Genomic DNA, 24539 nt, shown 5'->3' on the forward strand with positions numbered 1-24539 from the left:
GGGTAAGAGAGATGTGTGGAAATAAAAAGAGCGTGGTTGAGAGAGCAGAAGAGGGTGTTTTGAAATGGTTTGGGCACATGGAGAGAATGAGTGAGGAAAGATTGACCAAGAGGATATATGTGTTGGAGGTGGAGGGAACGAGGAGAAGTGGGAGACCAAATTAGAGGTGGAAAGATGGAGTGAAAAAGATTTTGTGTGATCGGGGCCTGAACATGCAGGAGGGTGAAAGGAGGGCAAGGAATAGAGTGAATTGGATCGATGTGGTATACCGGGGTTGACGTGCTGTCAGTGGATTGAATCAGGGCATGTGAAGCGTCTGGGGTAAACCATGGAAAGCTGTGTAGGTATGTATATTTGCGTGTGTGGACGTATGCATATACATGTGTATGGGGGTGGGTTGGGCCATTTCTTTCGTCTGTTTCCTTGCGCTACCTCGCAAACGCGGGAGACAGTGACAAAGCAAAAAAAAAAAAAATACATAAGTATATTTATATGAGTACGAGAGATGGCCAGAGGGCATTATTGGATTACGTGTTAATTGATAGCTATGTAAAAAGAGAGACTTTTGGATGTTAATGTGATGAGAGAGGCAGCTGGAGGTATTTTTGATCACTATCTTGTGGAGGCAAAGGTGAAGATTTGTAGAGGTTTTCAGAAAAGAAGAGAGAATGTTGGGGAGAATAGAGTGGTGAGAGTAAGTGAGCTTGTAAGGGAGACTTGCGTGAGGAAGTACCAGGAAAGATTGAGGGCAGAATGGCAAAAGATGAGAATAAATGATGTAAAGGGAGTGGGGGAGGAATGGGATGTATTTAGGGAAGCAGCGATGGCTTGTACAAAAGATGAATGTGGCATGAGAAAGGTGGGAGGGGGGCAGATTAGAAAGGGTAGTGAATGGTGGGATGAAGAAGTAAGATTGTTAGTGAGAGATAAGAGAGAGGCGTTTGGACGATTTTTGCAGGGAAGTAGTGCAAATGAAGGGGAGATGTATAAAAAAAGAGGCAGATCAAGAGAAAGGTACAAGAGGTGAAAAAGAGGTGTGAGAGAGTATCATTGAATTTTAGGGTGAATAAAAAGTGCTGTCAATGGATTGAACCAGAGCATGTGAAGTGTCTGGGGTAAACCATGGAAAGTTGTGTGGGGCCTGGATGTGGAAAGGGAGCTGTGGTTTCGGTGCATTATTACATGACAGCTAGAGACTGAGTGTGAACGAATGTGGCATTTGTTGTCTTTTCCTAGCGCTACCTTGCACACATGAGGGGGGAGGGGGTTGTTATTCCATGTGTGGCGAGGTGGCGATGGGAATAAATAAGGGCAGACAGTATGAATTATGTACATGTGTATATATATGTATATGTCTGTGTGTGTATATATATGTGTACCTTGAGATGTATAGGTATGTATATTTTGCGTGTAAGGACGTGTATGTACATACATGTGTATGTGGGTGGGTTGGGCCATTCTTTCGTCTGTTTCCTTGCGCTACCTCGCTAACGTGGGAGACAGCGACAAAGCAAAATAAGAAATAAAATATAAAAAAAGTTGATTTGGAAGGAAGTAAATAAAGTGTGTAAGACAAGAGAACAAATGGGAACATTGGTGAAGGGGGCTAATGGGTAGGGAATAACAAGTATTGATGAAATGAGAAGGAGATGGAGTAAATATTTTGAAGGTTTGTTGAATGCATTTGATAATAGAACAAGTATTGATGAAGTGAGAAGGAAGTGGAGTAAATGTTTGAAGGTTTGTTGAATGCGTTTGATAATAGAGTGGCAGATATAGGGTGTTTTGGTTGAAGTGGTATGTAAAGTTAGAGGGTCAGTGAGAATGGTTTGGTAAACAGACAAGAGGTAGTGAAAGCTTTGCGGAAGATGAAAGCCAGGAAGGCGGCGGGTTTGGATGGTATTGTGGTAGAGTTTATAAAAAAAAGGGGGGTGACTGTGTTGTTGATTGGTTGGTAAGGATATTGAATGTATGTATGGATCTTTGTGAAGTGCCTGAGGATTGGCAAAATGCATGCATAGTGCCATTGTACAAAGGCAAATGGGACAGAGGTGAGTGTTCAAATTACAGAGGCATAAGTTTGTTGAGTATTCCTGGAAAATTATGTGGGAGGATATTGATTGAGAGGGCAAAGGCATGTACAGAGCATCAGACTTGGGAAGAGCAGTGTGGTTTCAGAAGTGGTAGAGGATGTGTGGATCAGGTGTTTGCTTTGAAGAATGTATGTGAGAAATACTTAGAAAAGCAAATGGATTTATATGTAGCATTTATGGATCTGGAGAAGGCATATGATAGGGTTGATAAAGATGCTTTGTGGTTGGTTTTAAGAGTATATGGTGTGGGAGGTAAGTTCCTAGAAGCAGTGAAAAGTTTTTACCAAGGATGTAAGGCATGTGTACGAGTAGGAAGGGAGGAAAGTGATTGTTTCCCAGTGAATGTCCGTTTGCAGCAGGGGTGTGTGATGTCTCAATGGTTGTTTAATTTGTTTATGGATGGGGTTGTTAGGGAGATGAATGCAAGAGTTTTGTAGAGAGGGGCAAATATGCAGTCTGCTGTGGATGAGAGGGCTTGGGAAGTGAGTCAGTTGTTGTTTGCTAATGATACAGCGCTGGTGGCTGATTCATGTGAGAAACTGCAGAAGCTGGTGACTGAGTTTGGTAAAGTGTGTGAAAGAAGAAAGTTGAGAGTAAATTTGAACAAATGCAAGGTTATTAGTTTCAGTAGGGTTGAGGGACAAGTTAATTGGAGGTAAGTTTGATTGAGGAAAACTGGAGGAAGTGAATTGTTTTAGATATCTGGGAGTGGACTTAGCAGTGGATAAAACCGTGAAAGCGGAAGTGATTCACAGGGTGGGGGAAGGGGCGAAGGTTCTGGGAGTGTTGAAAAATGTTTGGAAGGTGAGAATGTTATCTCAAAGAGCAAAAATAGGTATGTTTGAGGGAATAGTGGTTCCAACTATGTTATATGGTTGCGAGGCATGGGCTATTGATAGGGTTGTGCGGCGGACGGTGGATGTGTTGGAAATGAAATGTTTGAGGACAATATGTGGTGTGAGCTGGTTTGATTAAGTAATGAAAAGGTAAGAGAGATGTGTGGTAATAAGAGTGTGGCTGAGAAAGCAGAAGAGTGTGTATTGAAATGGTTTGGACACATGGAGAGAATGAGTGAGGAAAGATTGACAAAGAGGATATATGTGTCAGGGGTGGAGGGATGAGGAGAAGTGGGAGACCAAATTGGAGGTGGAATGATGGAGTGAAAATGATTTTGAGCAATCGGGGCTTGAACATACAGGAGGATGAGAGGCATGCATGGAATAGAGTGAATTGGAACGATGTGGTGTACCGGGGTTGACTTGCTGTTAATGGATTGAACCAGGGCATGTGAAGCGTCTGGGATAAACCATGGAAAGTTCTGTGGGGCCTGGATGTGGAAAGGGAACTGTGGTTTATATTCATATAAGATTTTAATTGATTGGGACTTGAACATGCATAAGGCTGAAAAATGTACATTGAATAGAGTGATTTGGATCAATGTTATGCTAATGCTCAGAGCAAGGGCATGTTAACAATCCTTGGGAAAGCCAGAAAAGCCTCTGGGCGCTGTTCGTGGATAGGAGCTCTGGTTTTGATACATTGCTTAAAACAAGAGAATGGATATGAGAGAATCCTGCTTTTCTTTTATGTTTTGTTCCTGGCACTACCTTGTTGATATGGAAAATGGTGATCAATCATTAAGAAAAATTCTTTTTCATAGTCTTACAAGCTTGCTATCTCTTGCATGAGCAAGGTGACATCCAAAACAGATGACTATCCCTAAGTGAAGAAAATGATCCTTTTGGCTCTTTCGTCTGTTCTTGCCCTTGGAAAGTAATACAGGATGGGAAGATTTGTGGGCCCCCTATTCCTGCCTCGATTTGTTAGCTGTCAATTGCTGATGACACTGTGAGATTCAAATGAGAAACTGCAAAAATTGTCTGAGTTTGGTAGAGTGTGTTAAAGGAGAACATGGAGACTAAATATGGATAAAAGCAAAGTCATTAGGTGTAGCAGTGCAGAAACATGGTAGTTGGGATGTGAGTTTGAATGGAAGAAATTTGGAGGAAGTGGGATGTTTTAGATACCTGGGAGTGGACATGTCAGTAAATGGAACCATGGAAGCTGAGCTTAGTCACAGGGTGGGTTAGGGGTGATTGTTTTGGGAGCATTAAGGAATATGCAGAAAGAAGACACTGACTGGAAGGGCAAAATTGGGTATTTTTGAGGGTAAAGTAAAGCCAACAATTTCGTATGGATGTGAGGCATGGAATGTAGATGAAAATGTGTTGGAAATGAAATGTTTTAAGACCATGGGTGGTGTAATGAGGATTGATTAAGTAATGATAGGGTAAGAGAGAAATTTGGTAATATGAAGAGTATTGTCGAGAAAGCTGAAAAGGATGTGCTGAAATGCTTTAGACAAGGAGAGAATGAGTAATGAGAGGTTGACAAAGAGGGTATATGTTTCAGAAGTGGAGGGGACAAGGAGAAGGGGAGTCCAAATTGGAGATAGAAGGATGGAGTGAAAAATGTTTAGAGTGCTTTGGGCCTGAACATGCAGGAGTGAAAGGTGTACCTTGGATGGAGTGAATTGGAGTAGTGTGGTATACAAGGGGCAATGGTGCTGTCATTGGACTTTACTAGGGTAATGAAGCAGCCAAGGGAAACCAAAGAAAGATGTATGGAGCCTTTGGATTGGGGCTGTCATTTCAGTGCTTTGCACATGACGGCTAGAGAATGGATGCAAGTTTCCTGGTGTTACTTTGCTATTGTGTGAAATGGTGAAGAAGTATGAAAGAATGAGGAAATATATGTACTGTACACACACACACACACACACACACCACACAACACACACACACACACACACACACACACACACACACACACACACACACACACACACACACACACACACACACACACACACACACCACACAACACACACACACACACACACACACACACACACACACACACACACACACACGCACACACGAATATATATACCTTCCTTCCTGTCCAGTTCCTTCTTTGGTGCTCCCACAACTCTTAGGGAGCCAAACATAACCACCAGTTGGAGCCATAGGTCATAAAACTTGGTGATATCCTGGCAGTGTCTCTGCGGGATGAGGCCAGAGCTGTTGGGGGGTAAGTGTTTTATGTCTTCATTACGGAAGTTGCTTCCAGGGCACAAAGTATCTTTTGATGTGTTGAAGTGGTGAATATTGGAGCAAAGTGGTGTTCATAACTCAAACAGGATAGGGCAGTCTGCACCATTCTGTGAGTTTAGTTTCGGATGGGTGTATATCTGGTCTTGTGGCATTTGAAGCTTGTTTTGCTTAGGGCTTGTTAGGTTCTTTTGTGTGTTTACGTTCTGTCATTGTTTTGTTTATTGGGGGAGGAACCTTGAGTATAGGTTGTTGAAGTGAGAGGCAGGGTTAGTTTTTTATTTATAGTTATTGTGTTGTGGTCATTTATGGAGTGTTTTGGATGTGAAGGGTCAAGTGTTTTCACAAAGAACTAATTGCCAAGCATATTGCATTGCCGTTGTTTTTGTTTTATTGCACAGATGTTGAATGTTTGTGATTGCTTGGCAGATGTCTTGAGTGCTTTGTTTTTTGTCATTTATAGTGTATTGCATTTGCTTTAATAAGGTAAGTGACCAGGCTGGTGAAGTGGAGTTAAGGGAGGAGCAAATGAATTATTTGTAGATGATGCTAAGGGATTTTGAATTGTCCAAACTTGGTATCAGTAAATGTTTTTAAAGCATTTAGTATATGAATGGCCTCTTTGTTGGTGTTTGTGGTGTAGAGAGTGAATGTCTTGTGTGCATCACATATGGTGCCCAGAAATGGGAGTGGTTGGCCATTCATCATGATGAGTGTGCAGGTTAGATTAATTTTTTTAAGGTTTAAGAGACTGACAGTAGACTTCGGTGATGATGCAGACTTTCTGTTTTAGGTTACCCGGTGGGTACTTGGTAAGGTCTTCGGATGAGCCATTGTTCTAGTTGTAGTTTACATGTTGGTTTGTGCTTGAGTAGTGTATGGATGTTGTGATATGACTGTGAGGTTGTCTGCATATTGGATGACTTTCTCGTTGTTCTTCTGGAGATGAGAGAAAGTTGTGTAGGAAGAAACTAAAGAGTTGTAGAAAAAACTGCCTTACAGGTAACTCCATTTTAGCAGTTGAGGATTTTGGATATGAAACCTTTTTGAGTGACTGGCTTGATGGCAGGCTATGAAGTTGGCCAACCATTTTTTGTTGTGGAGAGTGCTGTCAAGTATCTTTTGTGTGAAGTTGTGTAAGGAGATAGTGTTGAATAATTGATTGATATCTGTTCCCACTAATACTGTGTGGGATGGGGTTGTTGTTGGTTGAATTCATGTTGAATGTAACTTAAGTTTGCTTGCAGTGGAGCCTACTTTAGTAGAGTGATGTGTCTAGAGTCTAGCTTAGTAGATGGTAGGAGGATATACTAATTGATTCTCTTTGTGAATCAATTTTTCAAGGAATTTGGATACTGGAAACAGCATTGATGTGAGCAGCAGGGGGGCAGTTGTTGGGTGTTTTGGAGGGTTTTAGGATGAGTGCTTTGATGGCAAGATTCCAGATGTGTAGGATATTATTGTTTAACCAGTTGTTGAAGATGTTTGTAAGTGCTTGAATTGCCATTGGACCTGGTGTTTTATGTGGAAGTTTGGTATGTTGTCAGGGCTTGTTGTTGGTGAGTTCTTTTAAGGTTTTAATTGTGTTGTAAATGTTGATGGTTTCTGGACTCCAGCAGTTACCCTGTTAGTGAGCAATCACCTTTTGCAAAGCATTTTCTTGTTCAAGGATGAAAAGGAATTCAGTCCTATAGAGGAACTCATTTCAAAGAGGCCATCGTTATCCTACTCCACCTTGGATGGTGATTTCTGCGCTGCAGGGGTTCCATAAAAGGCTTCCTGTGGTTATATTATTATTTGAAATTTTCTTTTTTTTCTTTTGTTTTGCTTTGTCGCTGTCTTCCGCGTTTGCGAGGTAGCGCAAGGAAACAGACAAAAGAAATGGCCCAACCCACCCCCATACACATGTATATACATACGTCCACACATGCAAATATACATACCTACACAGCTTTCCATGGTTTACCCCAGATGCTTCACATGCCCTGATTCAATCCACTGACAGCACGTCAACCCCGGTATACCACATCGATCCAATTCACTCTATTCCTTGCCCTCCTTTCACCCTCCTGCATGTTCAGGCCCCGATCACACAAAATCTTTTTCACTCCATCTTTCCACCTCCAATTTGGTCTCCCACTTCTCCTCGTTCCCTCCACCTCTGACACATATATCCTCTTGGTCAATCTTTCCTCACTCATTCTCTCCATGTACCCAAACCATTTCAAAACACCCTCTTCTGCTCTCTCAACCACGCTCTTTTTATTTCCACACATCTCTCTTACCCTTACATTACTTACTCGATCAAACCACCTCACACCACACATTGTCCTCAAACATCTCATTTCCAGCACATCCATCCTCCTGCGCACAACTCTATCCATAGCCCACGCCTCGCAACCATACAACATTGTTGGAACCACTATTCCTTCAAACATAGCCATTTTTGCTTTCCGAGATAATGTTCTCGACTTCCACACATTCTTCAAGGCTCCCAGGATTTTCGCCCCCTCCCCCACCCTATGATCCACTTCCGCTTCCATGGTTCCATCCGCTGCCAGATCCACTCCCAGATATCTAAAACACTTTACTTCCTCCAGTCTTTCTCCATTCAAACTTACCTCCCAATTGACTTGACCCTCAACCCTGCTGTACCAAATAACCTTGCTCTTATTCACATTTACTCTTAACTTTCTTCATTCACACACTTTACCAAACTCAGTCACCAGCTTCTGCAGTTTCTCACATGAATCAGCCACCAGCGATGTATCATCAGCGAACAACAACTGACTCACTTCCCAAGCTCTCTCATCCCCAACAGACTTCATACTTGCCCCTCTTTCCAAAACTCTTGCATTTACCTCCCTAACAACCCCATCCATAAACAAATTAAACAACCATGGATACATCACACACCCCTGCCGCAAACCTACATTCACTGAGAACCAATCACTTTCCTCTCTTCCTACACGTACACATGCCTTACATCCTCGATAAAAACTTGAAATTTATATTTATGTACATCTTGACCCAAGCAGTTCTCCTGCCTTGGTGATTTAGCATCAGGAACAGACAAGCATCTGCTGCATTTGTTCTCATCCACTCTTTAGTCGTCATATATAGTACACTGAAACCAGAACCTATCATCCACAGCCATTTGCTACAGATTATTTGTTGTTTCAGACTGCTTCATATACTCTGGGTCAGCCCATTGACAGCTCATTGCCTTGTGTATGCCACATTGACTCAGTTCATTCTGCCCCATGTATACTTCTCATCCTCCTGAATGTTAAGTCCTTGACTGCCTCAAGATTACCCATGGTAAAGATGTAATCATGGGTAAGATGGTATGCATGGGTAAAGATGGTATGCATGGGGTGTTCAGTGTTGTAAATGGAAATGGTGAAGAGCTTGTAGATTTATGTGCTGAAAAAGGACTGATGATTGGGAATACCTGGTTTAAAAAGCGAGATATACATAAGTATACTTATGTAAGTAGGAGAGATGGCCAGAGAGCGTTATTGGATTACGTGTTAATTGACAGGCGTGCGAAAGAGAGACTTTTGGATGTTAATGTGCTGAGAGGTGCAACTGGAGGGATGTCTGATCATTATCTTGTGGAGGCTAAGGTGAAGATTAGTATGGGTTTTCAGAAAAGAGGAGTGAATGTTGGGGTGAAGAAGGTGGTGAGAGTAAGTGAGCTTGGGAAGGAGACCTGTGTGGGGAAGTACCAGGAGAGACTGTGTACAGAATGGAAAAAGGTGAGAACAATGGAAGTAAGGGGAGTGGGGGAGGAATGGGATGTATTTAGGGAATCAGTGATGGATTGCGCAAAAGATGCTTGTGGCATGAGAAGAGTGGGAGGTGGGCTGTTTAGAAAGGGTAGTGAGTGGTGGGATGAAGAAGTAAGAGTATTAGTGAAAGAGAAGAGAGAGGCATTTGGACGATTTTTGCAGGGAAAAAATGCAATTGAGTGGGAGAAGTATAAAAGAAAGAGACAGGAGGTCAAGAGAAAGGTGCAAGAGGTGAAAGAAAGGGCAAATGAGAGTTGGGGTGAGAGACTATCAGTAAATTTTAGGGAGAATAAAAAGATGTTCTGGAAGGAGGTAAATAGGGTGCGTAAGACAAGGGAGCAAATGGGAACTTCAGTGAAGGGCGTAAATGGGGAGGTGATAACAAGTAGCGGTGATGTGAGAAGGAGATGGAATGAGTATTTTGAAGGTTTGTTGAATGTGTCTGATGACAGAGTGGCAGATATAGGGTGTTTTGGTCGAGGTGGTGTGCAAAGTGAGAGGGTTAGGGAAAATGATTTGGTAAACAGAGAAGAGGTAGTAAAAGCTTTGCGGAAGATGAAAGCCGGCAAGGCAGCAGGTTTGGATGGTATTGCAGTGGAATTTATTAAAAAAGGGGGTGACTGTATTGTTGACTGGTTGGTAAGGTTATTTAATGTATGTATGACTCATGGTGAGGTGCCTGAGGATTGGCGGAATGCGTGCATAGTGCCATTGTACAAAGGCAAAGGGGATAAGAGTGAGTGCTCAAATTACAGAGGTATAAGTTTGTTGAGTATTCCTGGTAAATTATATGGGAGGGTATTGATTGAGAGGGTGAAGGCATGTACAGAGCATCAGATTGGGGAAGAGCAGTGCGGTTTCAGAAGTGGTAGAGGATGTGTGGATCAGGTGTTTGCTTTGAAGAATGTATGTGAGAAATACTTAGAAAAGCAAATGGATTTGTATGTAGCATTTATGGATCTGGAGAAGGCATATGATAGAGTTGATAGAGATGCTCTGTGGAAGGTATTAAGAATATATGGTGTGGGAGGCAAGTTGTTAGAAGCAGTGAAAAGTTTTTATCGAGGATGTAAGGCATGTGTACGTGTAGGAAGAGAGGAAAGTGATTGGTTCTCAGTGAATGTAGGTTTGCGGCAGGGGTGTGTGATGTCTCCATGGTTGTTTAATTTGTTTATGGATGGGGTTGTTAGGGAGGTAAATGCAAGAGTTTTGGAAAGAGGGGCAAGTATGAAGTCTGTTGGGGATGAGAGAGCTTGGGAAGTGAGTCAGTTGTTGTTCGCTGATGATACAGCGCTGGTGGCTGATTCATGTGAGAAACTGCAGAAGCTGGTGACTGAGTTTGGTAAAGTGTGTGGAAGAAGAAAGTTAAGAGTAAATGTGAATAAGAGCAAGGTTATTAGGTACAGTAGGGGTGAGGGTCAAGTCAATTGGGAGGTGAGTTTGAATGGAGAAAAACTGGAGGAAGTGAAGTGTTTTAGATATCTGGGAGTGGATCTGTCAGCGGATGGAACCATGGAAGCGGAAGTGGATCATAGGGTGGGGGAGGGGGCGAAAATTTTGGGAGCCTTGAAAAATGTGTGGAAGTCGAGAACATTATCTCGGAAAGCAAAAATGGGTATGTTTGAAGGAATAGTGGTACCAACAATGTTGTATGGTTGCGAGGCGTGGGCTATGGATAGAGATGTGCGCAGGAGGATGGATGTGCTGGAAATGAGATGTTTGAGGAAAATGTGTGGTGTGAGGTGGTTTGATCGAGTAAGTAACGTAAGGGTAAGAGAGATGTGTGGAAATAAAAAGAGCGTGGTTGAGAGAGCAGAAGAGGGTGTTTTGAAATGGTTTGGGCACATGGAGAGAATGAGTGAGGAAAGATTGACCAAGAGGATATATGTGTCGGAGGTGGAGGGAACGAGGAGAAGAGGGAGACCAAATTGGAGGTGGAAAGATGGAGTGAAAAAGATTTTGTGTGATCGGGGCCTGAACATGCAGGAGGGTGAAAGGAGGGCAAGGAATAGAGTGAATTGGAGCGATGTGGTATACAGGGGTTGACGTGCTGTCAGTGGATTGAATCAAGGCATGTGAAGCGTCTGGGGTAAACCATGGAAAGCTGTGTAGGTATGTATATTTGCGTGTGTGGACGTGTGTATGTACATGTGTATGGGGGGGGGTTGGGCCATTTCTTTCGTCTGTTTCCTTGCGCTACCTCGCAAACGCGGGAGACAGCGACAAAGTATAAAAAAAAAAAAAAAAAAAAAAAAGATGTAATCCATTAATATATGTCTTCATAAATCCTACTGAGGAAGTGGATAGATACACATTTATATATAAGTAAATAGATATATATGTTTTTCATACCTAATTGCCTTTCCAGGAAAATGCATAAGAAATGTAAGAAATCAAAATAAGTTTATATCATACACAAATTCAGTTTGAAATCATATATTTTTCCTTAGGTAGTCAGAGTGTTATCCCAATAAATGACATCCGTGGCATGGAGAGCCTCAGCTTTGCCAAGGGAGAGAAGTTACTCCGATGTAAACTTGCATCAGTCTACAGACTCATTGACATGCATGGTTGGACACAGAGTATTTACAATCATGTTACAGTGAGTTATTCTTTCATTTTCATAGTCATGCTGTTAAGTATTTCCCTGTCCTCCTTAATTGTATAATATAAAAGTTGAATTTCAAATATGTTGTTGATCAGAAAATTTTTGTAAGGAAATGATTGTGCTGAATATTTTCGTTATGATACATAATGTTCAAGATTATTATTATTCATATAGCAGTAGTTGATATGGTAATATATTAGGTTTAATTTGATACAGAGTTGTCTTTGTTACACAAGAGTTTTTGTTATTTCAGGCCCGTATCAGCCAGGACACAGAACATTTCCTTTTAAATCCATTCGGTATGCTGTATCATGAGGTAACGGCCTCTTCACTAGTGAAGGTTGACATGCAAGGAAATATTGTCGAGACAGGGTCAACAAACTTTGGGGTCAATGTTGCTGGTTTCATGCTCCACTCTGCTATTCATGCTGCAAGGCCTGACCTTAAGTGCATTGTCCATTTACATCATCCAGCTGTTGTTGCGGTAAGTGTGTCCCTCTGTTCATTAGTGTATGTTTTATTTTTTGATTTTACATCAGCATCATTGTTTTTAGGTAATGGTAATAAGAGCTGATGTGAATCATAAAGTGGAAGAAGGGGTTAAGGTTCTGGGTGCAATACATATGTGGAAGAAGAGATCATTGCCTATAAAGGCAAAAATGGGTGTGTTTGAAGGTATAGTAGTCCCATCTGTGGTGTGCAGATTTGAGGCTTGATCCTTGGGCTTGGGCCTTGAATTCAAAAGAAGGAAAAAGGATGGATGTGTTAGAAATGAAAAGCTTGAGAACAATATGTGGGGTAAGATGATTGATTGTGTGGAAAATGAATGTCAGTGAAAATTGTATTAGTAACTGCAGTCTGTTAGAGAGGACAGACCAGGGTGTGTTGAAATAGTTTGGCATATGGAGAGGATGAGCAAAGAAAGACTGACTTAAGGATATCTGTGTATTGAATTGGAGGATACAGGGGTGAGGAGGAGATTGAAGAGATGGAAGGATGTGATTAAGGAGGCCTTTGGATGTCAGGGCCTGAACTTTTAGGAGGGCAAGAGGGGTCCACGAGATAGAATGACCTGGGGCATTTGTAGGACTTGGCTTTAGATTTCAGGACATAATACATGAAATTTAAAGAGATTAAGTGTTTAGAAATGAGACCATTGTTCATATGTTCCTTGTGCTAACCCACTAAGGTGTAAAAAGAACTTTTTTTTTCAAATTTTGTTTAAAGTTGAGAAAGTAGGGTTTGATTAAAATGAAAGATAATGTGTGGCTATTGTTATCATAATATGAGAGAAGAAATATTTTCTGAGAAATTAAGTGATATGGAAATGTTAGGGAAGTTTAAAGATGTAGTTTTCTTTAAGTAGTGGAGATTGAGGCTGGTTGAATAAATAATAAAGGTAAAAAGTAAATTGTGATGTAAAAGATTGGAAACCCCCAAAATAGTAAAGATGAAATTACAGAAAAAAAAAGTCTTGAACTTTGCACTTTGTAGTTTCATTTTTGGCCCCTTTCCATGCTAAGTGGTGGACTGCTTATGCACCTTTTATGGGTCAAAGAAATGTTATGCTCTCTTTTTGCTGGTTGAGGAAGCAAATAAGCAAAGGAGGCAGCAAACAAGCACAGTATATTATTGTGTCACCCACTTAGCATGGCAGACGTTAGGATGTGCTGATGTCTGTCATTGATGTCTGTGAATTGTCTGTCCGTCCTATGTCCATTTGTCTATCCATTAATTGTCAGGACTAGTTAAGAATCATTTGGCCTAACCTGTAAAGGTCAGGTTTGACTCATATCAACTGTATACTTTATATAGTAGTTTCGTAGCTGCACCTGAGTTATGTTCCATATGAAAAGGTTTAACGTGGAACTTAATCTGGCGCATAGCTGGAAGAAAATTTCACTTTGGCTCTGGAACTTATTATAGTTGTTTCTGATATTTTGCATACTATTTTCAGCCATTCTTATTTTTCTTATCATAACACGTCTGCATTTTGGGTGACCTAAGTGTTCCCTGGAACACCGTTTTAGTTATTTTTTGTATTACAGTGTATGGTATTTTGTTTGTACACAACAGTATTTGTATTGCGATAGGTATTTTTTTTTTGTTAATTCAGCTGCCCATTTTTATTATGGTCTTGTTAGAACAGCAAGTGACTTCGAACTCCTATCCATGCAATTACTTATTTGTATGGTGAGCGAGTTTCACACATCATGGGGCTCCATCTTTTGAAAATTATCTCATACAATTTCTTGATTTATGTGTGCTGTCTGCATTAACCATAGCCTCTTTCGTTTTTTCTATCTCTACCATGCAGATACTGTAAAAGTATTTCTTTACCTCTTTTTTAACAAGTTTCTTTCTTAATTTGTTATGTTTTCTGGTTGCTCTATCTCGACATCTCTCAAAGTACTGTTCATTATCCATGTCATCAGTCTGTTTTGAAAACCTTAAGGATGAGATCAAATCAACCCTCACTCTTCTCTGTTCTAAGGTGGGCAAATTTAAATCCTCTAGCATTTCCCTGTAACACAACTCTCATAAGTCTGGTATGTATTAAGAAACATATGGAAACAGAGATATGGCTGGCACAGCAGTGTACAATTTAGAAGGTTTCCAGTTCAAGGAGGTAAGTGGTTTCTTGTCTCATGTCATCTTACCTAGCACATGGAGTCACTTTGCTTGTTTTCGTAACTTTTGTCTCACCTGATGAATAAAAATGTAAATTATATATTTTTATATTTCTTTATGCACAGTTCTCTTCAGAAAGTTTGACTTAATTCATACTCTTTAAGAATGAATTACAAAGAGAAGTGTTGAGAAATGAACTGTAACACAAAAATATGGGTGGTACAGTAGTTTACACCTTAAATAATTTCCAGTTCAGGGAGGGGAGTGCAGATTGGTCATCTCATAGCTCAGAATGTACATCTTGCTAGGGGAATGATGCATTAAATTTTATTAATTTGTATTTTCTTACATGTATCTCATAGGTAGGTTCATGATTAATTCATTCACTAAAACTGTTGCCTGTTAAGAAAGATGATGGAATTATTCAGTTAAGCGAATTAAGATGAGTGATTATATTTGTTAAAAACATTCATCATTCTTTCAGTGAATGATACGATAAACTCTGTTTTATTCATGCTTGACAGGTATATTTTGCTTTATGATCTTCTTCAGCAGGTTTTTATATAAAGCATGAATTGATAATTGTTTACACATTTGGAAAGAATGTATGACTAGACCTTACTTAACATCTTTTAAGAGTCATGAACAAATGTGGATTTGACAAATAGACAAATTCCTGTATATAATTTTCTGTATGTGTTGTTTATTATTTTCATTGCTTGGATAACATTTTAAGTTTTACAGTTTTTAGTACATGATTTCCATTATTTGTATAACATTTTGGGAATGTGTGATAGAGTGCAGGGAAGGGAATTCTAGACTGATGTGGGTAAAGGTGAAAGTGGATGGCAAGAGATGGGGTGACTACCAGTGCTTATGCACCCAGCCATAGGAAGAAAGAACATGAGAGGCAAGTGTTTTGGGAGCAGCTGAGTGAGTGTGTCAGTAGTTTTGATGTAAGAGACCAGATATTGGTGATGCTTGATTTAAATGCTGTGAGTAATGTGTAATGTGGCAGTTGAGGGTATAATTAGGGGCATGGGGTATTCATTGTTGTGAATGGAAGTAGTGAACAGTTAGTGTAGTTTTTTATTTTTTTATTATACTTTGTCGCTGTCTCCCGCGTTTGCGAGGTAGCGCAAGGAAACAGACGAAAGAAATGGCCCCCCCCATACACATGTATATACATACGTCCACACACGCAAATATACATACCTACACAGCTTTCCATGGTTTACCCCAGACACTTCACATGCCCTGCTTCAATCCACTGACAGCACGTCAACCCCGGTATACCACATCGCTCCAATTCACTCTATTCCTTGCCCTCCTTTCACCCTCCTGCATGTTCAGGCCCCGATCACACAAAATCTTTTTCACTCCATCTTTCCACCTCCAATTTGGTCTCCCTCTTCTCCTTGTTCCCTCCACCTCCGACACATATATCCTCTTGGTCAATCTTTCCTCACTCATCCTCTCCATGTGCCCAAACCACTTCAAAACACCCTCTTCTGCTCTCTCAACCACGCTCTTTTTATTTCCACACATCTCTCTTACCCTTACGTTACTCACTCGATCAAACCACCTCACACCACACATTGTCCTCAAACATCTCATTTCCAGCACATCCATCCTCCTGCGCACAACTCTATCCATAGCCCACACCTCGCAACCATACAACATTGTTGGAACCACTATTCCTTCAAACATACCCATTTTTGCTTTCCGAGATAATGTTCTCGACTTCCACACATTCTTCAAGGCCCCCAGGATTTTCGCCCCCTCCCCCACCCTATGATCCACTTCCGCTTCCATGGTTCCATCCGCTGCCAGATCCACTCCCAGATATCTAAAACACTTCACTTCCTCCAGTTTTTCTCCATTCAAACTCACCTCCCAATTGACTTGACCCTCAACCCTACTGTACCTAATAACCTTGCTCTTATTCACATTTACTCTTAACTTTCTTCTTCCAAACACTTTTCCAAACTCAGTCACCAGCTTCTGCAGTTTCTCACATGAATCAGCCACCAGCGCTGTATCATCAGCGAACAACAACTGACTCACTTCCCAAGCTCTCTCATCCCCAACAGACTTCATACTTGCCCCTCTTTCCAAAACTCTTGCATTTGCCTCCCTAACAACCCCATCCATAAACAAATTAAACAACCATGGAGACATCACACATCCCTGCCGCAAACCTACATTCACTGAGAACCAATCACTTTCCTCTCTTCCTACACGTACACATGCCTTACATCCTTGATAAAAACTTTTCACTGCTTCTAACAACTTTCCTCCCACACCATATATTCTTAATACCTTCCACAGAGCATCTCTATCAACTCTATCATATGCCTTCTCCAGATCCATAAATGCTACATACAAATCCATTTGCTTTTCTAAGTATTTTTCACATACATTCTTCAAAGCAAACACCTGATCCACACATCCTCTACCACTTCTGAAACCACACTACTCTTCCCCAATCTGATGCTCTGTACATGCCTTCACCCTCTCAATCAATACCCTCCCATATAATTTACCAGGAATACTCAACAAACTTATACCTCTGTAATTTGAGCACTCACTGTTATCCCCTTTGCCTTTGTACAATGGCACTATGCACGCATTCCGCCAATCCTCAGGCACCTCACCATGAGTCATACATACATTAAATAACCTTACCAACCAGTCAACAATACAGTCACCCCCTTTTTTTATAAATTCCACTGCAATACCATCCAAACCTGCTGCCTTGCCGGCTTTCATCTTCCGCAAAGCTTTCACTACCTCTTCTCTGTTTACCAAATTAGTGTAGTTATGTGTAGAAAAAGGACTTTTGATTGGGAATAACTGGTTTTAGAGGAGGGACTCAACACAAGTATACATATGTGAGGAGGAGAGGTGGTCAGTGAGCACTATTGGATTACATATTGATTAATAGGCATGTAAAAGACTTTTGGATGTAATTGTGCTGTGAGGGGTAGCTGGTAGGATGTCTTATCACTATCTTGTGGAGGCTAAGCTGAAGATACGTAGAGGTTTTCAGAAACAAGGAAACAGTGTTGGTGAGAATAGAGTGGATAGAGTAATGAGTTTGGAAAGAAATACAAGTAGAGATTGGGTGTAGAATAGCAAAAGTTAAAAGTAAATGAAACATGGTTTAGGGGTTGAAAAAGGGGGAAAATGAGAGTTGGGTTGTGCGAGTATCAGTAAACTTTAGGGATGATAAATGTTTTGGAAAGAGGTAAATGTGTGTGAAAAACAAGAGAATAAGTGAGAACATCAGTAAAAGGGGCAGAAGGGGAAGTGATAGAAGGTAGTGATTAGGTGAGTACTCTGAAGGATTATTGAATGTGTTTGATGATTAGTGATAAAGGTAGGACATCTGGGTTGGGGTGGTATGCAAAGTGAGAGAGTCATGGAGAGTGGTTTGGTGAAGAGAGAAGAGGTGGTGAAAGCCATGTGCAAGATGAAATGTGGAAAGGTGGCTGGATTGGATGGTATTGCCACTGAATTTATTAAGGGGGGTGACTGTGCTCTTGTTTGGTTGATAAGGATTTTCGGTGTATGTATGGATCATGGTGAGGTGCCTGAGAATTGGCTGAATGCATGTATAGTGCTATTGTATAAAGGCAAAGGGGATAAATGTAAGTGTTCAAACTATCTATCTTTGATGTCTGTTCCCAACTGGAACTTCCTGAAGGGGGTGGCCACAGCAGTAGAATCTCCATACCTCGTGAACCCCATTGTCGCTTCTTAACCTTTAGTTCCTCACCCTTAACTGGCCACTGGCTAAGGGCAACTCTCTGTGTTTGCAGAGGCTACTGCCTAATGATCCTACTGGCTATGTATGCTTAATGCTTCTGCTTAATATTCGTACCTACTACTTCTACCTCATGTTTCTAAATAATGTTCCTGCCTAGATATTCTTACCTGCTACTTCTGTCTATTTCTCATACCATTTTGCCAAAAGGCAGGGATAGGGCATAGTGCTTACTGCAGAAAATTCTTGAGTTATGAAGAATGAGCTGTGTGAGTTAAGTGTTGTCAGGTGTTATGTATGACAAGGAGAGGTTGTACAGTTGTGGACAGAATACTGTGTCCACTTGTGGGTGAAGCAGAAAGAAAAGACAGGTACCTAGGTCAAAGGAGTGCAGCTTGACAACCAATTAAGTGCTGACTTACTTCACAGCCGTCACTAACCCAACTGATACCCAGGCAGGTAGTACTTTTCAAACTATAGAGGTACAAGTTGTATGGGAGGGTAGTGATTGAGTGAGAAGGTGAAAGCATGTACAGAGCATCAGACTGGGGAGGGAGAAGTGTAGTTTCAGAAGTGGTATAGGATGTGTAGATCACGTGTCTTCTTTAAACAATGTGTATAAGAAATACATAGAGAAACAGAAGGATTTGTATGTGGTGTTTATGGACTCAGAGAAAGCATATGATAGGTTTGATATAGATGCTTTGTGGAAGGTCTTAAGAATATATGGAGTGAGAAGAAAGCTGCTTGAAGCAGTGAGAAGTTTTTATCAAAGATGCAGAGTATATGTATGAGTAGGAAGAGAGGAGAGTGAATGGTTCCCTCAACCCTGCTAAACCTAATAACCTTGCTTTTATTTACATTTACTCTCAACTTCCTCTTTTCATACACTTCCAAACTCATTTACCAAATTTTGCAGTTTCTCTTGAATCTGCCACCAGTGCTGTATCAGCAAATGAGTTGACTCACTTTCCAGGGCCGTTCATCCACTTTAGACTACATGACTACTCACACATCTCTCCAAGACTTATGCCTTTAGTTCCCTCACCACCCCATCCATAAACAAATTGAACAACCATGGTGACATCACACCCATGTACAGTATGTGTATTATAGTATTTTACATTTCTAGTAAGTGTATATTGTAGCGTTTTATGGATTCAGTATTCAGTTATGATATATAGATATTGAAACTTCCTAATCTACATTACTTACATTATTTGATTTATGTATTTTATGGTTATGTATTAATTTTCAGGAATGTAACTCTTAAATTAAGAGGCCCCTGTACAGGTCTAAAGTAAAACCAAGACTCTCGTAGAAGTTGGTTCTGGGGTAATTATGAAAAATTATAATAGATTTCTGTAATTTATGATGTTAGACTTGTATGTATTGTTTTTATATCTGAAAAGAGTGCCATGTCATTTCTGAATATAAGATCTATTATATTGCTCCATCAAGTTGACTTGTGGTTTTACTTGCACAAGGCTGAATGATTCATACAGATTAATTGGTATTTAGAGCTGGTCTCCTTCATCTGCTGATTCAATATTCTTTCCTTCTTAATTGTCTCTGCATTCATATTCTTATCTTGTTTTTGCCATTCAATGAAATAGCAGTTAAAGTCACCAGTCCATATTTTTTATAGGTTTTTCTAATCCCTTCAAAATTTCTTTGTCTTTTGTTGAATTTGTTATAGTCATTTTTTTTTTTTTGGTGGTCTGTATGAAAGATTTATTGTGTTTATTGCTGGAATGTTCACTCTGATTAGTTCACATTTAATATGACTCATTGTCATTTTCTGTGTTTCTTCAAGCCTATTACAGACATATAATGCCAAATGTCTTTGTTTGTATTTAGCTCTATCTGCTATGAATGTTTCAAACTTCTAAGTTTGCTTCATCTCTCTCACTTTTTTCATTAAACAAGTTTATGGTATTCAACTAGGAGTGTGATTTTATCCCTTGTGTATTTATTTATGTAATTCACTCTGAATCTACAGATTTCTCGCATTGGACTTTGTATGTTAAATGTATTATTTTCCAAAGGCTCCAAGTTTATTACTCCTCAACTTGTTTTTGGTTATTGCCCCCCCCCCCCCCCTCTCTCTCTCTCTCTCTCTCTCTCTCTCTCTCTCTCTCTCTCTCTCTCTCTCTCTCTCTCTGCAGACAAAAGGCCTCATCAAGGCTGGGCCTTAATTTAGATATAGAGAGAACTATGAAAGGGAAAAAGAAAAGAGAAGAAAAAGTATTTATAAATTTTGGAGGAAGTGGAAAACCTGTCTTTTTAAATGTGTCTAGTCTTAGTTATTGGGAAAGACATGAGGAGGTAGAGAGTTCCAAGGCTTTGACTTGCAGGAAAAAAGCAGTTATCAAAACATCTCACCCTTAAGCTACCGATGGCCACACAGTAATCATGTGATGCAGCAACCAGCTCTTGGGAGCAAAACCCAAAGAAAGGGAGTTTTTTTTTTAGTTGTCATATTAAAGTGGTATGTAAAATTGATGATATGGGTAGTTGGAGGAAAGGTGAAAGTAAATGCATCAAAAGTAAGGTTCTTGTTTTTGAAAGAGTTTGGATGTGTGACATTATTATACCAGTTTTAAAGAAGAAAAATGTAATTCCTCCAGTTAAACTATATTTATGGTGTTTTATCAAATGAAATGAAGCTTATGATTATTTTACCTGTGTATGTATGACATCTTAATGCTGAAATGGGAGTTCATGGTAATTAAGTGAAGAGGATGTCTCCTTCCTTATTTATGGTTATTGATAGGATTGATATTAATGAAAATAGACTATACATACAATAGACCAGAGTCTGAGAAAGATTCCTTTTTTTGTAATGAACATTTTATGCTCATGAACGAGTTTCAGTATGGATGGTGTTAGTTATGGTTGGCCTGTGCCTTAGGAAGTTTAGATATATTCTGATATAAAGGAATAGGAGTTATGTTGAATTGAGAATCCTTTTAAGGAACACACTTGGCATAAAATGTTTCCTTCTCTTGTTTTCAGGTATCGGCCTTGAAGCAAGGACTAATGCCTCTTTCACAAGAGTCTCTGCTTATTGGAGATGTTTCTTATCATGATTATCAGGGTATCTTTGTTAATCCTGAAGAGAAAGAGAAGCTTGCACGTGATCTTGGCCCCATCAATAAGGTAGAACTAGCACCTTTTTAAGTTGATATTATTGTTATAGAAATGGAATTGTTATAGAATGGAAAAAGATGAGAACAATGGAAGTAAGGGGAGTGGGGGAGGAATGGGATGTATTTAGGGAATCAGTGATGGATTTCGCAAAAGATGCTTGTGGCAGGAGAAGAGTGGGAGGTGGGTTGATTAGAAAGGGTAGTGAGTGGTGGGATGAAGAAGTAAGATTATTAGTGAAAGAGAAGAGAGAGGAATTTGGACGATTTTTGCAAGGAAAAAATGCAATTGAGTGGGAGATGTATAAAAGAAAGAGACAGGAGGTCAAGAGAAAGGTACAAGAGGTGAAAAAGAGGGCAAATGAGAGTTGGGGTGAGAGAGTATCATTAAATTTTAGGGAGAATAAAAAGATATCTGGGAGTGGATCTGGCAGCAGATGGAACCATGGAAGCGGAAGTGGATCATAGGGTGGGGGAGGGGGCGAAAATTCTGGGAGCCTTGAAGAATGTGTGGAAGTCGAGAACATTATCTCGGAAAGCAAAAATGAGTATGTTTGAAGGAATAGTGGTTCCAACAATGTTGTATGGTTGCGAGGCGTGGGCTATGGATAGAGTTGTGCGCAGGAGGATGGATGTGCTGGAAATAAGATGTTTGAGGACAATGTGTGGTGTGAGGTGGTTTGATCGAGTAAGTAACGTAAGGGTAAGAGAGATGTGTGGAAATAAAAAGAGTGTGGTTGAGAGAGCAGAAGAGGGTGTTTTGAAATGGTTTGGGCACATGGAGAGAATGAGGAAAGATTGACCAAGAGGATATATGTGTCGGAGGTTGAGGGAACGAGGAGAAGAGGGAGAACAAATTGGAGGTGGAAAGATGGAGTGAAAAAGATTTTGTGTGATCGGGGCCTGAACATGCAGGAGGGTGAAAGGAGGGCAAGGAATAGAGTGAATTGGAGCGATGTGGTATACCGGGGTTGACGTGCTGTCAGTGGATTAAATCGGGGCATGTGAAGCGTCTGGGGTAAACCATGGAAAGCTGTGTAGGTATGTATATTTTGCGTGTGTGGACGTATGTATATACATGTGTATGGGGGTGGGTTGGGCCATTTCTTTCGTCTGTTTCCTTGCGCTACCTCACAAACGCGGGAGACAGCGGAAAAAAAAAAAAAAAAAAAAAAAAAGATGTTCTGGAAGGAGGTAAATAAAGTGCGTAAGACAAGGGAGCAAATGGGAACTTCAGTGAAGGGCGCAAATGGGGAGGTGATAACAAGTAGTGGTGATGTGAGAAGGAGATGGAGTGAGTATTTTGAAGGTTTGTTGAATGTGTTTGATGATAGAGTGGCAGATATAGGGTGTTTTGGTCGAGGTGGTGTGCAAAGTGAGAGGGTTAGGGAAAATGATTTGGTAAACAGAGAAGAGGTAGTAAAAGCTTTGCGGAAGATGAAAGCCGGCAAGGCAGCAGGTTTGGATGGTATTGCAGTGGAATTTATTAAAAAAGGGGGTGACTGTATTATTGACTGGTTGGTAAGGTTATTTAATGTATGTATGACTCATGGTGAGGTGCCTGAGGATTGGCGGAATGCGTGCATAGTGCCATTGTACAAAGGCAAAGGGGATAAGAGTGAGTGCTCAAATTACAGAGGTATAAGTTTGTTGAGTATTCCTGGTAAATTATATGGGAGGGTATTGATTGAGAGGGTGAAGGCATGTACAGAGCATCAGATTGGGGGAGAGCAGTGTGGTTTCAGAAGTGATAGAGGATGTGTGGATCAGGTGTTTGCTTTGAAGAATGTATGTGAGAAATACTTAGAAAAGCAAATGGATTTGTATGTAGCATTTATGGATCTGGAGAAGGCATATGATAGAGTTGATAGAGATGCTCTGTGGAAGGTATTAAGAATATATGGTGTGGGAGGAAAGTTGTTAGAAGCAGTGAAAAGTTTTTATCGAGGATGTAAGGCATGTGTACGTGTAGGAAGAGAGGAAAGTGCTTGGTTCTCAGTGAATGTAGGTTTGCGGCAGGGGTGTGTGATGTCTCCATGGTTGTTTAATTTGTTTATGGATGGGGTTGTTAGGGAGGTGAATGCAAGAGTTTTGGAAAGAGGGGCAAGTATGAAGTCTGTTGGGGATGAGAGAGCTTGGGAAGTGAGTCAGTTGTTGTTCGCTGATGATACAGCGCTGGTGGCTGATTCATGTGAGAAACTGCAGAAGCTGGTGACTGAGTTTGGTAAAGTGTGTGAAAGAAGAAAGTTAAGAGTAAATGTGAATAAGAGCAAGGTAATTAGGTACAGTAGGGTTGAGGGTCAAGTCAATTGGGAGGTAAGTTTGAATGGAGAAAAACTGGTGGAAGTAAAGTGTTTTAGATATCTGGGAGTAGATCTGGCAGCGAATGGAACCATGGAAGCGGAAGTGGATCATAGGGTGGGGGAGGGGGCGAAAATCCTGGGAGCCTTGAAGAATGTGTGGAAGTCGAGAACATTATCTCGGAAAGCAAAAATGGGTATGTTTGAAGGAATAGTGGGTCCAACAATGTTGTATGGTTGCGAGGCATGGGCTATGGATAGAGTTGTGCGCAGGAGGATGGATGTGCTGGAAATGAGATGTTTGAGGACAATGTGTGGTGTGAGGTTGTTTGATCGAGTAAGTAACGTAAGGGTAAGAGAGATGTGTGGAAATAAAAAGAGCGTGGTTGAGAGAGCAGAAGAGGATGTTTTGAAATGGTTTGGGCACATGGAGAGAATGAGTGAGGAAAGATTGACCAAGAGGATATATGTGTCGGAGGTGGAGGGAACAAGGAGAAGTGGGAGACCAAATTGGAGGTGGAAAGATGGAGTGAAAAAGATTTTGTGTGATCGGGGCCTGAACATGCAGGAGGGTGAAAGGAGGGCAAGGAATAGAGTGAATTGGATCGATGTGGTATACCGGGGTTGACGTGCTGTCGGTGGATTGAATCAGGGCATGTGAAGCGTCTGGGGTAAACCATGGAAAGCTGTGTAGGTATGTATATTTGCGTGTGTGGACGTATGTATATACATGTATATGGGGGTGGGTTGAGCCATTTCTTTCGTCTGTTTCCTTGCACTACCTCGCAAACGCGGGAGACCGGTAAAAAAAGAAAAAAAAAATGTATACTAGAACTTTGATTAAAAAAGGAATGTTTTTTAATGAGTGAGGAGAGGCTAATTTAGACTGTATGTGGAGGAATACTGGGGTCGACGTGCTGTCAATGGATTGAACCAGGGCATTTGAAGCGTCTGGGGTAAACCATAGAAAGTTTTGTGGGGCCTGGGTGTGGAAAGGGAGCTGTGGTTTCGGTACATTATACATGACAGCTAGAGACTGAGTGTGAACGAATGTAGCCTTTGTTGTCTTTTCCTAGCGCTAC

At 40.7% G+C, this 24539-nt stretch overlaps 1 protein-coding gene across 31 annotated transcripts in view; it reads left to right on the plus strand.

The window, feature by feature from the left end:
- hts (adducin 1-like protein hts) overlaps positions 1 to 24539 on the plus strand; it is a 250350-nt gene that overhangs the window by 127794 nt on the left and 98017 nt on the right. For all 31 annotated transcript variants that reach the window (XR_011713512.1, XR_011713493.1, XR_011713516.1 and 28 more), the window contains exons 4-6: positions 11451 to 11602; positions 11862 to 12092; positions 21027 to 21170. Coding sequence is in view for 2 of the 31 variants with exons in the window: in XM_071668198.1 (XP_071524299.1) it covers positions 11451 to 11602; positions 11862 to 12092; positions 21027 to 21170 (527 nt within the window). In the remaining 29 variants the exon portion in view is untranslated. The remainder of the gene's footprint in view (positions 1 to 11450; positions 11603 to 11861; positions 12093 to 21026; positions 21171 to 24539) is intronic.

This window comes from Panulirus ornatus, chromosome 12, assembly GCF_036320965.1.
Source record: "Panulirus ornatus isolate Po-2019 chromosome 12, ASM3632096v1, whole genome shotgun sequence".
Taxonomy (NCBI): domain Eukaryota; kingdom Metazoa; phylum Arthropoda; class Malacostraca; order Decapoda; family Palinuridae; genus Panulirus; species Panulirus ornatus.